The following is a 17,397-nucleotide window of genomic DNA, read 5'->3' as shown; positions in this document are numbered from 1 at the left end:
AATTTTTATTGGGAGATTTTTGGCGGCATGCATCAATGTGGAACATATAAAGTGATCTATAAGACTCTAACATCATGGACCTCGTTGACCTAAATTTCGGAGCATGTTGTTGTCCCTCGTTGATAGTTTCATACACGGGAAGTGCGATGTTTGACTTTTGAGCAAACTCTTGTAAACTATTGTTGTGCATCGACTGTTCTGATAAAAAAACCTAGTGTGAGTTAATGGGGTGTGTTGCACTTCCCAATCCTATTTTTCCAACCTAAAAACTGCTGAACAGGATGCTGCTAGACATGAAGCACCATCTCTTGTTTATGAGGTGTGTTGTAGCAAAATAGTTGGTGTTGATTTCAGTAGGTGTATAGCTTCAGTTGAGTCAAAATATAGACCGTTTAGTAATTTTGAGCCAATATTTGTTAATATGTTGCAAAATTCGGTGCAATCATAGTGCATTAGATGTTAGTTTTTCTTGTTTCTTCCTAATAAAATTTCTGTCTATCGGAAAAAAAGTAGTGTTTGATGATCTGAGAAGTTTTTCTTAACCTATTCCTCCTAGCTTGTGTATGTATATTTGCCTAGATAACCTTTTTCTGTAAGAAATTACGATGCATTTTTGCAAGTTATATTGTTATTCGATATATCATACACCTCTCTCTCTCTTATGATGCAATGCTAAAGAGTCTTACTTGAAAATTATCGTACAACCTATCAAAGAGGCTTTTAATTTCCAGGAAGATATTAGTATCAGAAAATTTCACACATTCTTTTTAATACAAGCATTTAACTCATACAAGTTTGATAAAGAAGCAGTACCATTATTATTACAAATAAATTTTGTTGCCCATGGAAACTGAGTTTTGATGCTTCCTTTTCATATTCTGTACAGGTTTGAAACTAATCTAGTATAGCTTGAACTAATCATGGAGATCTATGTTCTGGAAAATTGTTTTCATATAAGTGCTAACTGCTTGTGAAATAATTTGCAGACTTTGTGAAAAAATAAAAAGCTGGTAAAATAGCATTAAGCTTAATGATGCTTTAATTCGGATGTTATTGTTTTATTTTGGCTTCATCTTGTGTTATCATTGCATATATCTTAGTTTAAAACATCAACTACTTGTTGTCTTTGTCTTCCAGATTTCTACATTTTACAAGTCTATCTTGAATGAATATGCTACTAAACTGAATTTAGAAGGACCTTCAGCGAGAAGGGTTGGTTCCTGTTTTTATATCTTCTGTAGTTTTTCAATGGTACAAGTTACACCAGTGATGCAGCTAGAAACAGAAAGGATGCTCAGCAGTTAGCTGCTCTGCTGCTATTCTTTCAATTTTGGTTATTCTTCTGTGTATGCTTTATTACATATTTTTCAATAGATTTTAGGTGACAATGTGCTTGCTTACTAATTAAGTATTTAATGCATGTAATTCTGACTCAGAATCAATTCTCGTTGAGATGATTAATTCAAAATCTAAACTTTTAAATGAAATCAAAGGAAAGGGCTTGCAAGGTATTCTTCCTAGTGCTGTGACACCGACAGCAAAGACAGGACATACCTCTCTGTTGGATTGGGTCACAAGGAGGAATTTGCAGGTTCCGTGGCTGATAATAATGATGAAACTGAAGTTGAATTTCTTAAGTCTTCTAGGAAGGTTTCCAGGTGTAAAGAATTTCAGATATCAAAAGATTCAAAACAAGAATTTTCGCCTACCAAGTTTTCGGATGCGTGTCTACAATATTGTTCTGCTGGTCCTCCTCCTCTTGATGGTGGTTCAAGTTTGAAAAGGCAGAGAAAGAAATAGAAAAAAGGCTAATAAGAAGTCATAGCTAGAATCATTATGTTTCTGGAATATCTCATTTATGATGTGTTATGCAGTGGTTCTTTTGCCTCCTTTACTATATTTTTCTTCATATATTTTTTATGGTGTAACCCCGTATGTTCAACTTTTGTCCTGAATACAAAAGAAATTATTTACCATTTAGTCTACATGCTTCCCTTGTCTGTCCAGAACTTTTGGATTCACATTGTCCATGAGAATAGATATGTAGTTAATTTATTCCTAATGCTTTTTGTCTTTAGCCGATTCCTTGCCACTGTGAGATCAACATGCAATAGTGTTAAGTAGATGAGTAGATACGTGGTTAATTTATTCCTACATACTTCTCACCCTAAAGAGAAGTCATCCATCTTCTGTTTGGGATCATCCTTGTTTCATTAGAGTAATTGGAGTATTGGCATGCTGAAGCTTGTCTCTGGTATAAGAATTTTGTATTTATAAAATGTTTGTGAGGGATGAAATGTAGTGCTTGTTTTAATAGAGCTATATGGGATGTGATTTAAGCCACCATGTTTGTATTATTTGTTTGGGAGGCAAAGCTTAGTGTCTTTTTTAACGAGTGATTGTGATTTGTGAAAGTGTCTTATGATTAATTGGATGTTCTGTTGTGAGAATTTGCAGCTTATCAATTGTTGTGTTTCCTGTGAACCAAGTCCCTTTTTCAGTGGCACAGTAAAAACAACGTAGAAGTGTGATGAAATTCTTGTATATGTTGTAAAGTCTGGAGACTAATCCTAGTTCATGGATAAAAAGTCTAAGTTCCTTTTTTAAATTAAAGAAGTGTTATTAAAATCCATTTTCAGTGGCTATTAACCTTTTCTTGTTTCCCTTAAAAAAAACCTTTTCTTGTTAAGCTTATGCTTTCTATTCAAGTTTCTGTTGAGAATGCACAAATTTACTCAAGAAGTAGTATTCTACTATGTGCTCTACTTCTGTTTTAATCATTGTTGAAGTGTTGTGGTGGTGAGGGTGGCTATTTTCTGCTAAAATGATTATTTGTAAATTTTCTTCTTTGATAGGATGATCATAGTTTGAGTTGGATTGTGTTTGAAAAATATAAATAAATTAAACCTAATTAGTGTTTATATTATTTTCTTTGTTGATAGGTTTAATTAAGTTGGGTTAAATTGAGTTTGTCCAAAATTTTTAATTAACTAGACCTAAATGAATTTGATCAAACTCAGGTTCAATAAAGACACACCAAGGTTGAATTGAGTTTATCAAGAATTTTTAACTAGCCCAACTCATGGGGCCAACTCAAGGAATCTAATCCCTTACTTTAAGCTTATAAATATTATTAATTATTAATATTCTCTAAATAAATAATTTGAAAGAAAGTTACTAATTAATCAAACGATAATGTTATGGGTAAAAATTAATATATATTTTTAAAAATATCCAAGCTTTAGTCTCTAAAACTAACATTTTTTCCCTAAAAAAACTAACATTTTTCTACTTATATAGGGACCAACGAGAGTATTTAAAACAATATAAATAAAAGTCAGGAGAAATAAAACAGAAATTTAGAAAATTTTGAAGACTAAAAATAACATCAACCCAAGATAATAAAATTGTAACGTTAATGGTGTGGGTAATACGGTCACTCATAAAATATGCACCTTTTGCAGATTATTGGATTGGAAAAAGCCCATCCAAACTAATTAAGTCATGGTGCATGCATCATTATTATGTTTTAGATGATTATGAACTTCAGAAGATCATGATGCATTTCAAACTAAATTAATATAATAGCTATATCCTTGCTCACTTTGGTTACAATGCAAATTCACTTTAATTGACTAAGGAAAGAGTTGTAATTACCTTTAAGTATCCGATCGAGTTCGACTCCTCTTTTTGAAAGAAAAGAGGGTTCACTTTAATTACAGGAGTAATGAATTACTTTTACATGAGAATATTTTGACACACTATGAAAGTTCTAATACCACGGAGGCCATTTTTTTCGTGGAAAAATATAGCAAATGGCATTGCCATCTGCAAAATACCAATGTAGATTACAGCTCAGAAACCCTCACTACTATATATGAAGCATATAATTAAACACCATACTGTTACTCATTTGAGAGGTGGTCTGAGACCTAGAGATTCTAGCACATTCCATCTTAGTCGTCACAGCAATTAGTATGTGCATATATATGAATGTACATTGATATGATATGCACTAGAAGCATTTCATTATTAAGTGTTAACCTATAATTAAGTGTATATTATCTAAAATTTAAATATGCCAGTGTATTCAATAAACAATGGAAGAGCTAATGACAGCACTAATTGGCTAGTTTCAAAGATGTTTACATAATGTTTAAGAGGATTTGGAAGATATGGAAAATTCTGATCTTCTCCCTGATTAAGAGTTTCCAAGTTCATTACAAGAAGGACACAATTAGACACTCTCCATGAGACAAGGAAAAAGAATTGCTAACTTAATATTTTCAATTCCAGCTCTAGTTTTTCCCCCCTTTGCCCCAAAATTTGTTTGTGTAGTAACCAAACATGTGGATGATCTTCTTTGTGTCTACAAAAGATATACTTAACTGTATTTCATGAGCAGCCAGAAATAGTCATGCACTGTATGAAAAAGATAACCCTTAAAAAATGTACATGATTAAACTGAGTTGACCACAGGAATTCCTTTTAGTATAAAAAAATTCAGTATGATGGAATCTGTTCGAGAGAATGTTGACTTTCTTTTTTCTTTGGCAACAGCTAATTAATGGTGAGTGAATTCTTTAAACTTAGAAAAGCCAGCTTTTAGGTGTTAAAGGCAGAGATCCCTGACAGTGGTGAATGGTGTTTAAGAGAGTTAAGTAATGTTTATAGAAATAAATAAAAGATTAGGACATTAATATATAATTTTATTTCCTTTATTTTAATGTTTATAGAAATAAGTAAAAGATAAGGATCGACATAAATAATATATGTTAACCTGTCATTTTATTTCATTTATTTTAAAATTGACATACATTAGATAATATTTATTAGATATAAAAAAAATTATCCTCTTTTATCCTCCTTTAAAACTAATCTCCCAAACATATTTGTTTAGTTTCAAGGAAAAGTATACTTTGTTTTGATTTTTATAAGAGGGGGAGAGAAGAAAAATATGGAAAATGTATTACATTCTTATAAATCATAATAGAGGATAGATAAAATAAAATTTCAAATCAAATTAATGTCTAGTTATAGTTCAAAAATATTGTAAAATTATTTTTCCTTTTTTTAAAAATATCTCAACACTAGGGTTGTACTTGATTTAAAAGAAAGAAATAAAATAAATAAAAATAGAGAAGAGATAATTTAAAAAAGGAAAAAAAGTAGAAATGAAGTAATATGTTTTAATATTTGTTTGGTTTAAGAGAAATATGTGAAAAATAAAGTAAAAATAATATTGTAAAGTTATTTAGTATAAATGAGATAAGGAGGATATAGAATTAAATAGAGACAAAAAAATCAATCTTTTTACCTAAAAATATCATTTTTTTGTCCTAAATATAACCTGATAACTAAAGAAAATCATTTCCCCCCTAAAAAATCGATTTCACTACAACTGGAAAGAGAAAAAAATTATGCTACAACCCCCCCCCCCCCCCCCCCCAACTAGTATCTTTACTCACTCCAAAATCATCTCTACCAAACTCACTCACTCCCTTTTCGTCTTTGGTATGTTTATTCCGTCGTTAGAACCGAGCAGAGCCTATGGGAGAGACAAACATTAAAGGGAGGCGATATTAACCTCTTTATTTTCCTCATTTCTTCCAAAATTTTGAATTAAAAAAAGTAAAATTAAAAAGCTCTTTATTTTTCTGGTGATTAGGTCAAAATCATATAATATAGTTAGTCTTTATTGTCTTTTTTATATAGTTTTTGTCCCTTTTTAATTTTTCGGCATAATTAGTTTTTATCGTTAATTTTTTATCAACTTATGTTTTGTACTCCTTACGAAGTTGGCTTTTCCTTTGATCATGGTCGTATCTTTTGGTGCTTTGACGTTCCATAGAACGATCGATGGTGCATGCTAGAAGTTACTATGGTGTGGAAGCAAGGAAAGAACGAAACAAATCAATCTTTAATGGCCTTTATTAGCTGAATATGGTGGTTAATTTCTTTGTTTGTGTAAGTTATATAAACTTATAAACGATTGAACAAGTAGGAAATAATAGATTTCAATTAGTAGGTAGTAATTGAAGCTAGCAAAGGCTAATAATGTAACCAAAGGGTCATTTTGGTTGAGTGAAAAAGAATGAAATGAGATGAAAAAAAATATTTAAATTAAAGTGGTGTGATGAAGATGTAGAACCCACTCATATTTTTTGAAAACTTTCCTTCTATTCTTTCCTATTTTCTTCCCAGCCAAAAGGGGATTAACAAAGAAGTGCAAAAAAGAGATAATACATTTCCACTAAGAAGTACCGGATAACGCATGATACATTATGAAAGACTTGAGATTAATTTGGATTTTCAAAGTAGTATTTCATTGATTCTTTTCCTCTCTTTTTTTTCTTTTTCAATTTTTAGGAATAAAAAAGTGTAGACTTTGAGCTTAAGATATGAAAAATGATATTAAATTTGTTTTTAAGAAAGTATGTTGGATTAGTTTGTACGTGAATACTTAACTTCATATTTATGATGTTTTCATCTAAAATGTTCCGGTTGCATGCACTCAAACCAGTTGAACGTGACCTTAAGTAAACTATTATGAATTCATACGAGACTTTTAGGTCGTAAGCCATGAAGTCTATTTATTTATAGTTTGTGTACAAGAAACCTTCATGTTAAGGTTCAAAATGTTCCACGTTACTTTCCCCTGCACATTTTTCAATCTTAAAAAGAAAAAAAAGGAATTCGGAGAGAAAATAAATGGAATCTTGCATATACAAAACCCACCATGCTTAATGTTCATAATATACAGTCCATGCCAATCAGTGCTATATCTTAGCCAGTTCAATAGCTAGTGCAGCCAGCTACACAGAATGTTAACATACATTATATAATATATTATATGGTACATAAATTGAATAGAGTATGAGTCCATGCACGTGCTTAAGTTATAAAAAGGAAGCATGTGAGAAGCTGCAACCCCAAGAGTAGCTCCAGCTTCTTCATCAAAGTGAGACTAACCAAAAATGGGGAATCAAAGAGAGACGTGGGTTTGGCGAAGGATCCGGCGATCCTTGTGCTATACTTAATTTGCTCTTCTTTTATATTCTCAATTGCATTCTCTTTTTGCCAGCTAATTAACAATCCCAACATGAAGATGAATTAATTAATAAACTAACATTTTTTAAATTCGTAAAGACAGATACATCAGTATTTTAGTATTATATTTTGATTTCTTGTTCCCCCATAATAGTTAAGATTTCAGTTGACTACTATTACTCCAATCTCAATCAACACAAAATGGTAGTTGGTTTTTGAAGGCTATATATAAAGAGGCCCCATTCACTAGTTTTCATGCTCATCATTGACCTTAACAAAAAACCACAGTTGCTTTTGCTTTTGTGTTTCCTTTACCTCCTTAATGGCACTCTCTTTGACATCTAATGGGGTCAATGAGTACCAAAAATGTGTGGTTGAAGAGGAAGATGGCTCACAAAGTACTAATGGGCTCAGCAATGATTCAGCTTCAGCCATAACCAATTCTCCTCCTCTATGTGGCAATGAGTATGTTCATAAGAGCACACATTACCAACTTGAAGAAGCAGAATCCCTGATTAATTTCAAAGCCAATGATCAATACAACAACCTCATGCAAGGTAGTGAATCTTTTCTTAGCTTTCAGCAGAGTTGGATGTTCTCCAAAGAGAGTAATTTGCATGAAGGTTATAACCAGTGGAACCATGTTATTAGTCCTAAAAGCCCCACAGATATGCGCCTAGTGCAAAATTTCAGTTGCTTTGAAACAGCCACTGGCTATAGCTCCATATTCAATGGTGCAAAAGACAAGCAACATGGTGAAAGTTCATCATCTGGGTGGCTATACTCTGAACCAAATGTCCCTAGTGATAGCTTGCATGAGTCAGCAGCACAAGAATTGGTCTTGAAAAAGCGCTCTTTTATGGTATTTTATTGTCTCCTCAATCATACCTTAACTTTTTCTTTTTGTTTTTTAATGCTTGGAACTAGTCCATAGAGAACTCTATGAAATTAGAATGGAACATTGAGGCCAGATTTGTGTTTATAGGGAGAGAACATGCAAGTTACCAATGCCAAGAAGCCATGCACAAGTGCAAGTAAAGCAGCAAAACCAAAGTCAAACCCATCCCAGGATCCTCAAAGTGTTGCTGCCAAGGTTTGCTTTAAACCTAAGTTAAATTGTGTTTGATATGTACCTTGTTTTGATTGAAAATTAAGAAAACTTAAAAATATGAGATTCAATGCTGATAGAATGTTTGTATGAGTGTATCTCAGAATAGAAGAGAGAGAATAAGTGAGCGGCTTAAGATACTACAAGAACTGGTCCCCAACGGTTCCAAGGTAGATTTTTCAAACGAGTACTGAGAAGTTTCTTTCTTTTGCACTTTCATATATGTTGCAGAGTTGAAGCTTCAACTCAACCAAACTCTATGAAATTTTACTTGCCAGAATTATTATTTGATTGGTGAATTTTGCAGGTTGATTTGGTCACAATGTTGGAGAAAGCAATTAGTTATGTTAAGTTTCTTCAGTTGCAAGTGAAGGTGGAACTTGCACAGAGTGCACTACTTTTCTTCTTCTTTTGATAAGCAATTTTTTGGTCCTATTTACAATTCTTTATGCACGTTCAAATCTTCAGTTTCTTCAAACTAAGCTCATGGCTTAATCTGAATTGGAATCTCACATGTGACATCTTTGTTCTCTACTTGTTCATTGTGAAGGTGTTGGCAGCTGATGAATTTTGGCCAGTCCAAGGTGGAAAAGCCCCTGACATTTCTCAAGTGAGACAAGCCATTGATGCCATTCTTTCATCTCAAAGATGAATCCCAAAAAGATCATGAATCCAAGAAATCATACTTCACAATTCAAACACAACTTTGCTGAACGAGAAAAACTTTGTTCTGGAAGTTGGTCGTTCTGAAGGGCGTTTTAGTATTTCAGAATGCTTGACCTTTTCTAATTTGTTAATACTAAATCAAGATCTAGCAGAAAATTTGAGCATCTTGTGTTAGTTGTTTGTGTATATGCTGGGGCTGGAAATTAAACCGTGTCCCAGGATTTCATTCACAAAATATCTACGTGTCTACGTTGTACTTTAATTTTCTCTGTACTACTAGTGGCGATGGAAGTGTTTCTAATAAATATCTGACTACTCAGCCAACAATTACATGTATATGGGTTTATATTCAGTTTATTGTTAACTAATTTTATTAAATTGGCTAATTTAATAAAAACAAACATACTTCACATTTATAAAAAGAATTAACTAATTTTATTAAATTATGTCATCTTTAATTAAAAAATAAACATTTAGGATATTAATTAATAAATTAAAAAAAGAAATTATTTATCGTGGAAATTATAGAATAACGTAAGAACGTCATGAAGAGTGTAATTTTATTTATAAAAATATTTTTTTTTAATTTTTTAATCAATGTTCCAAGGACACTAATTAATATTTGTTTTTCTTATATTATTTTTTATTGGAATTTAATATCAGATATAATTTTTTTTTTGCCTAATGAAGAGTATTTTTTATAAAGAATCTCATTAAATAAAACATAACTAATTGAGATTTGTTTATATTTGAGATAAAAAAAATTAAGAGACTTTTGTTACTTATAGTTGAAACCGGAGGGAGTATATCTATTCCAATGAATACATTTTCCAATGAATAATGCTCTAGGAGTTAAATAAGTCTTTGTGAAATTTAAAATGAATGAGTAATTAATTGGTTAATTTTTTATTCCTCTCATCATATATAATTGCTTCCTTGTAGGATGACAATGTCAATTAGAATGCATATGAATGAGTTGTTGTATATGTAATTGTGATGACAATGATATTGAGGGTGATGAAATGATAGTAATAATTATAAGGTAATAGTTATGGTGAAATGATGGTGGTGAAGGTGACAACTATAGTGTAATGACAACCAGGTGACATGACAGAGGTGGTAGTGGTGATGATGGTTAGAATATATTTTTTTAAATTAAAAATCAAATTTATAAAATATTTTTTCTTGATTTTGATAATGAATGTAAAATTATTTTGAAATTGAATTAAAAGCTAATTAAACTCCATTTTTTTTTATTGAACATGTTTTATTTTAAAAATTGCATTTAAAAATTAAAAATCAGAAACTCACAATCAACCCAAATGGAACCTTAGGTATTCAACTAATGGATGTAAATTTATATAAAAGGACATGCTCATGTGGGATTTTATATTTTTCATTTTTTTATAAAAGTATATTTTTAGATAAATTCAATTTTAAGTTTTTTATTTAATTTTAATCTCTTTTTTTTAAAGGATCAAATATTAAAATGAATAGCAGTTTGTTTTTCTCCTTATGACTATCACATTCATAAGAAAATAAGATGATTATATTCAATCATGCATAAAAATAAAAAAAATTAACGTTGATCATGAGATGCATCTTCATAATTTTGACTACAAAATAGAACCGTACACTGCTTATTAGCAAGTTTCATCTTAATTCTTAAAGCCTGATTAATGTTTTCTAATAACTGTATAAGTCAAGAACTTTAGTTTAGCATCAACAGCGTACAGTGAATAATCCTTTTGCTAACATTCCCTATAATTAAAGCACATAATTAGTAATAGTATAACCCTAATATCTTTTTGTTTTTGAGAAGATAACCGTAATATCCTAATAAACTCAGATTTGAAATCCTTCCATATCTAGTCCAAAGCGAATGAATTTGGATCTTCATAAATTTGAGTTGATTATGAAATATGATATATGACAGTATAGTAGATCCATACTTATAAGATGCACACCAGATTTGGATGTTGCATGTAGTTAATTACATGCATCTAGTTCCATTGGTTGTAGCCTTAAACACGTTTGATATACTTTTTGATTCCATGATTTCTTCAACCCCTCTCGTGCCTTTGAGAACCTAATTGGTAACGATTGTGTTATCTTGATGAGCTATGCATGCACATCAGTATCCGTACAGTTGTTTTATGCTTTACTTTGTCAAAACAAATAATATTATATATCTTGTACATGTAGAGATTCACTCAGTCTAAGTTGCATTTCAATAATTTTATTTTTCCTACTATAGCTTCTGTTATATATTTTGTTTGGAATGAAGTGGGGGACCATGCATTAAGCACGTGTAACTTTTAATAAGGATCACATGGGCAAGGGTAATCACATGCCCAAGCCCACAAAAATCGGTGCCACTATACTATACATTCCAATGAATAATGCTCTAGGAGTTAAAAAAGTCGTTGTGAAATTTAGAATGAACGAATAATTAATTGGTTAATTTATTATTCCTACCATCATATATAATTTCTTCCCTTACTTGGACATAATCATTTCCCATATCCACTAGGACATTCTTATATATAGAGCAATTTGCATTTTCAATGATTGGCTTCATTTAAATTATTTTTGGGGTACAATACAATGATATTAATTTTGTCACAATTAAAAATTTTATGTATTCATTAGAGAAGTTAGGGAAAAAAGAGAAGATTGATGCTTTGTTTTAGTTAGTCAGAAATAACGAAGATTCATAAAAAAAAAAAAAGTCAGAAATAACGAAGTTATATGCGACATTAATTGTCCAACCAGTAGCTATCTCTTTTCTTTACTAATTCTGGATCTTTGAATTCATAATATGCTACCCGCATATAATTGCGTTCCTTCAATGGAAATAATATTTCAGTCAAGATTTAATAATTTGTTAAAAAAAGATTAACAAAACCCATATTATAGGAATTAGGACATGTAGGCAACGTGTTATCATAGCGGCAAATTAGATATGGAAATAACTTCAGGTGATCGGTCTATGGCCAAACCTGTATATCTGCATGTTTAAATTAGATCAAATTGTTTGTTAAATAAATCTTGTTAAGAGTTAAGACTTTTTGAAATTAAAAAAAATAATCTATATATTTAGTTAAAAGAGTTAGGGTTTGAACCGTTTAATTTAGTTAAAGGAGTTATACATACCGTTTAATGAAAAAAATATATTTTAAGTTTAAGAAGTCAGTTTGTTTAAATAAATACAAATATAATAGTAATTAATGGGTTGAACTTTTATGATAATATTTTGAAATTATTTACTTGTTAATTTTTTTTTACAGAACTTGTTAATTTTTTTTACTGCTTGTTAATTTATTTAAAAACTTAAACTTATTGACTTATAAATGCACGCTATTAGTCTATTTAGATATATTTATAATTTGATTTAATAGACTTTATTATGAAATGATTTTTTAAAAATTAAATAGATTTCAAAACCAATGTTGTGTTAGCTCAAATGAAATTGAGTTTAAATATATTTTAAGGAAGGTTTTAGATTCAAATATTCTGGATGAATTGAACAAAAAAAATAAAATAGTTGAGACTTAAAGAGAAGAAATTTCATTAAAGATGGATGATTAATTTTTTTTTTGTAAAAAATAATTTACGAACTCAGTAAATATTTTACATCTATAATGTATAATATAATATAAATAAAAAGATTTTAGAAGAGATTAAACTAAGCCTTCAATTCCAATAAAGCTTAAGTAAACTACTTTCTTTCTGTTGGGCCTAGACCCCTTTGTTTAAAAACAAATCAAGCCTTATATTTTTTATTTTTTTTACAAAACAAATCAAGAATAGTGCAATTTGCCTCATTTCCCCCGCCCCCAGGAGTGTTTATTACTCGTCGCATTCCATTAACTTGACTTTGCCCAGAGTTAATCTTGATATATAATAACTTTTAGTTTTAGAATGACCCAATTAATACTTATATATATATATATTTCGGTTTGTCTCAATTAAGTCTGTTGTCTTAATTATATCTTTTAAAAGTATAATTTTTAAAATAATTATTTATTAATAAAGCTCTTATATTTAATGGATAATATTTATATAACATGATAATATTGATATTATTTATCTTGAAATAAATATCATAAAATATACTTCAATGATAGTTTATACTTCTTTAACTTTATGATTTTATATATAATGTTTAGATTGATATTTTTTTGTGTGAATCAGGTATCTTTCGATCCAAAGTTAATAATTAATCTCACGAGAACGGATTGATTTCCTTCGGCAGATGTTTAGATTGATATATTACATCAACAAATTAATTATCCTCAGAATAAAACAATTCAATTATCCAACTTAACTCAATCTTATCTCACGTTATTGAATTTTAATTTAATCGATTCAAATTTAACTAAATGTCCAATCAAAATTTCAAATTAGGTTAAAAAAAGTGTCCTAACCCGGACACCAATACCCATAGTTGAACAATAAACTAGTCGAGCAAAGTACCAAAGCCTGGGTCTGCACTCTGCACCATGGAAATAGACTGATAAAAAATCCGTGGAATTAACACTTAAAACACCTGAACAAGAAATTTAAAAAAAAATCTGATTGTTCTTTTTTTAATCTTTATTGCATGTTCTGTAGCAGTTGCACCAGGTGGAGATTTTCGTTGCATGACAAAAGATTACAAATTCTATATTTCGTTGTATGGTCCATCCTAATCTATAACTATATTGTAAAGGAAATTGGATATTTTAGTTTACACATTTTTATATTTATTTTTTCCTTATAATTATATTTATAAGTTATTATTTTATTCCTATAATTATTTTCACAAATTATTCATTAACTTCTATTATATTTTATATTTAAAAAAAACATGAAAGAATAATTAGGCAGGAAATACCTATTTTTCTCTAGAATAATAATAAAAAAAACTACTGGAATAAAGAACTTGCCGTTAATATTCACCAAAAAAGTTACGAAATATCTAAATCAACTTAACCTTAGGATCTTAAAAAAAACACTTAACCTTAAGCATTCACATTTGGAACTTAAATTAAATTGAAATTGAAATTAAATTTAAATAATAATATTTAAAAGAAATAAAATATAACTATGTACAAAATATAAGGCAAGACATACAATATAATTAATAAAAAAATAATTCCTAAAAATATTTTTATTAAAAAATAAAGACTCTAATTTATAATACAGAAATAAAAAAGATAAAATATTAAAAAAACTTTTGACTTGTATCCAAACAAGTCTACATGTAAAAATAAATATGTCTCGCGTATCACTGCAACTTTCGGGATGAGCTGAACCACATGAATTATGTGTTGCCAAAAAAGAAAAGAAAAGAACCACATGAACTATGACTTGTCAATCCATAAATTCATACTTAAAATGATCATTGCACAAGCCAATTTAGCTGGGTTTTGATGGCTATATATAGTGATGCATATGTTTACATCTCTTATAAAATTGACTCCTTAGGCTAGGATATGGGTTCAAACTTCAAACTTAAGGAAAAATGACCCTATTCCTATTTTGTTCTATGCATGATTAAGGGGACCGCTTTAAAAAAAATGTGGTCACACGAACGTGAAACAATGGAAGGGTATTGATCCAATATTTATTTGTCGATATAAGCAATCACACAATCGCCAATGGGGGCTGATATTTTTTGGCTTATGAATATGGACCCTCCGTGTAATTTAATATCTCCAGAGAGAAAGAAATAAAAATAAAAATACAAGAGAAATAAAGAAAAGTACAAAGAATCAATCAAATTAGTGTTTGCAATATACATATATAGATGTTGATATCATTCCTCACGAGTAACGTAGAGCACTTATCAACGTGCAAAGTAGAACGCTGCCACTTGGCAAAGAGTAATTAATTGCCTTGTGTAAGGTTGCTTGAACAAAAATTCCACATCTTTTGGCGTTTTATTTAGAAAATATAGTACTCTTGAATAATCCTAGAACCATACATACAAACGGGATATGTCGTAGATCATGACTACTTTTCAAAATTAGCTCAACTATCAACTATGTGAATAAATATTTAATTTTTTCACATATCTACTCTTTTATAATTTTTTTAAATAGGTAACTTTTGTGTTTGCACTTTTTCCTCGTGTACTCACTTTAATTACTAATTTTTTAATCAATATAAACACAGTTATATATTTTTCAAACCATTATTTAAATAATATTTGCAAAATATACGAAATTCTTGCTAGTTTTCAATAAATTTTATTAGAATGAATAAACACACACATGTAACCAAAAAAAAAAAAAAGAATAAACACACAGACATAAGATAAAATGTTACCACACTGTGTGACTTCCCCTTAGGCTGATGATGAACCTGTTTAATTTTTTTAATATATTTTTTACCAAAAAAAAGAAAGGAATTCCAATGAACCTGTTTAGTTAAATCTGCACCAGGTTAAAAGGCTTATAAAGATTAGGAATTTCTGTTCTTCACTTGAGGAGGTAGGAGATTAATTAGGACTCGGAAGGGTCAATTTTTTTCTTGGGACTTATTTTTATTATGAAATGTCCTATAACCTATATTTTCCTTGCATTTAGCCGTAGATATGTGTTGAAAATGTTATAATTGTAGGGGGGAAAATTAACTAAACCAAATTCAATTTAAATATAAAAATCACAAATTACGTGGAGCTTGCAATCCCAAGCAAGGGTCCGTCCTGGGTTTTCTTATTTTGGATTTATGTGTTGAAATTTGTTTGATTTGGAAAACGTTTCGCATTACAAAAATAATAGTGCTTCTTTGTATGAACGGAGGTGTCAGTCAATTCCGGGTATAAATGGCGATGTGGGGCTTGAAGTTTGAGGCTCAAAACTGGGCCCCCAGCCTATTTCACATTTTTTATAGGAATGAAAAATTGGTATTGATACAACAAAAAGAAAAAAATGAAAAACAAAATACAGAAATATATGTTTGGATAAACCTTGATCATTTTCTTCGTCTTTAGCCTGATCATTTTCTTTTAATTATATAGAAATATATGTTTGGATAAACCTTTTTATAGATACACCAAAAAAATATAGAAAAAAATAGGATGATAAAATACAGAGAACTTTTTTTTATAAGTTAAAACAAACTTATGTATTTTAATTTTTATAAAAACTATCTCATCTAACATTTTCAAAAAAAGAGGTGATAAGTTGATTTTAATTTATAGAAGAAACATAATTTCTTTTATTTTCTTCTTTGTTATTTTTTAAGTACTTATAAAAGAAGTTTATTCAAGTAAATTTTAAATATTTTATTTCAATTAATATATAAAAATATATTTTTTGAATTTTTTAAATTAAAAATTAAACCTAATATTAATAGTTTCATTTTTGTATATTATCAGTATAATTTTTTACATAACCCAAGAGCTAAGGACACGTATTAGAAAAAGAGAATATGCTCGAAAGAAAAAGTGAAAGACTCTTTAGAAAAATCACTTAAAGCTCAAGGAAGGAATTTATTTATATATTATTACATGAGTTAATTTTATAAACTACCCCCTTAATTTGCCTTTTTCTTCCCCGTACAATAGCTACCATTAATACTGCAACTATTTATCTTGTTTAAATTATGCATACAAAACGTGTACTCTACGAAAGCTTAAAAAAAATACTTGTACTTTACGAACAAATATATGTCATGTGGCAAAAGTACACAGTAATGTGCCAACAAACGATTCCACATCTAAAACAAAATTCCAACAAACAGTTTTAATTTTATATATTCTCCTCCAACCAGGTAGCTCATCCGTAACTTTTAAGCACATTTTTTTAGATGATAATTGGTGATTTCCCTATTGAACTATGCAACAAAAGGCTATAGTCATCACACCATTAATTAATTCATAGATGCTTCAATTCAAAATTGAGTTAATTAGAAGGTAGTTATTAGTTAAATAATTTAAGACGATGCATATATGACAGTGGGGCTTATGGGGAAGAGTCTTGACAGTGTCAGATTTGGCAACAACCCCATTCGAAAGTTGTTGATTGATTCTGCAGAGATCTCATTTCTTACAATTTTCATTTCTCATGCTCTTGCAAAAAGAAATGGTCACAAAACATTGTATGTTTTGATTAATTTTGTGATACCTATGAGTCTAAAAGCAACCTTAACTCTTTTTTTACAAAGGAAAAAAGAAAGATAAAGGAGATATAAAAATAAAGTTCAAAGCAAAAGAGCTTTTTTTGGCATAGCTTATTGGAAGTTACTTTGAGATAATGCACTTACACGGGCATGAAGTGGAATAATATAAAGTTGTAATACGCTAATATTACGTAGTAGGTAGGGGGAAATGTTATCTATTTCATTAGAGTTTTTTTTCATATTAAAAATTACCGTTCACTTTTAATGAGAATAAAGCCATAAAAACAAAGTGATGAGTAAGGATATGCATTTTTTATTTATCCCAGTGGAATACCAATTACAGTAACTTATTTCAACAAGTCTATTTCAGTTTGTGTTAATTAACTTATCGATAAATGATCACATGATAATTGAAATTTAGCAGATATCAATTAGCTTTATACTTCTTTCGTTTCTAGATA

At 29.6% G+C, this 17,397-nt stretch overlaps 1 protein-coding gene across 1 annotated transcript; it reads left to right on the top strand.

The window, feature by feature from the left end:
- Positions 1-7,276: 7,276 nt before the first annotated feature.
- On the top strand, positions 7,277-9,151 carry LOC106795957 (putative transcription factor bHLH086). The gene is made up of 5 exons (XM_014766892.3): positions 7,277-7,912; positions 8,036-8,143; positions 8,263-8,328; positions 8,466-8,531; positions 8,709-9,151. The coding sequence occupies exons 1-5, from the start codon at positions 7,373-7,375 to the stop codon at positions 8,808-8,810; spliced, it is 882 nt and encodes a 293-aa protein (XP_014622378.1). The 5' UTR covers positions 7,277-7,372; the 3' UTR covers positions 8,811-9,151.
- Positions 9,152-17,397: the final 8,246 nt, after the last annotated feature.

Source organism: Glycine max, chromosome 14 (assembly GCF_000004515.6).
Source record: "Glycine max cultivar Williams 82 chromosome 14, Glycine_max_v4.0, whole genome shotgun sequence".
NCBI classification, from domain to species: Eukaryota; Viridiplantae; Streptophyta; class Magnoliopsida; order Fabales; family Fabaceae; genus Glycine; species Glycine max.
This window is presented reverse-complemented; position numbering and strand designations above follow the sequence as displayed.

What these genes read in the sequence shown, in the direction of transcription:
- LOC106795957 (XM_014766892.3), top strand. Translation starts at nt 7,373, where the DNA reads ATGGCACTCTCTTTGACATCTAATGGGGTCAATGAGTACCAAAAATGT. An exon ending in TGAAAAAGCGCTCTTTTATG is followed by an intron (nt 7,913 to 8,035) that starts GTATTTTATTGT and finishes TTGTGTTTATAG; the next exon opens with GGAGAGAACATGCAAGTTAC. An exon ending in TGGTCCCCAACGGTTCCAAG is followed by an intron (nt 8,329 to 8,465) that starts GTAGATTTTTCA and finishes TGAATTTTGCAG; the next exon opens with GTTGATTTGGTCACAATGTT.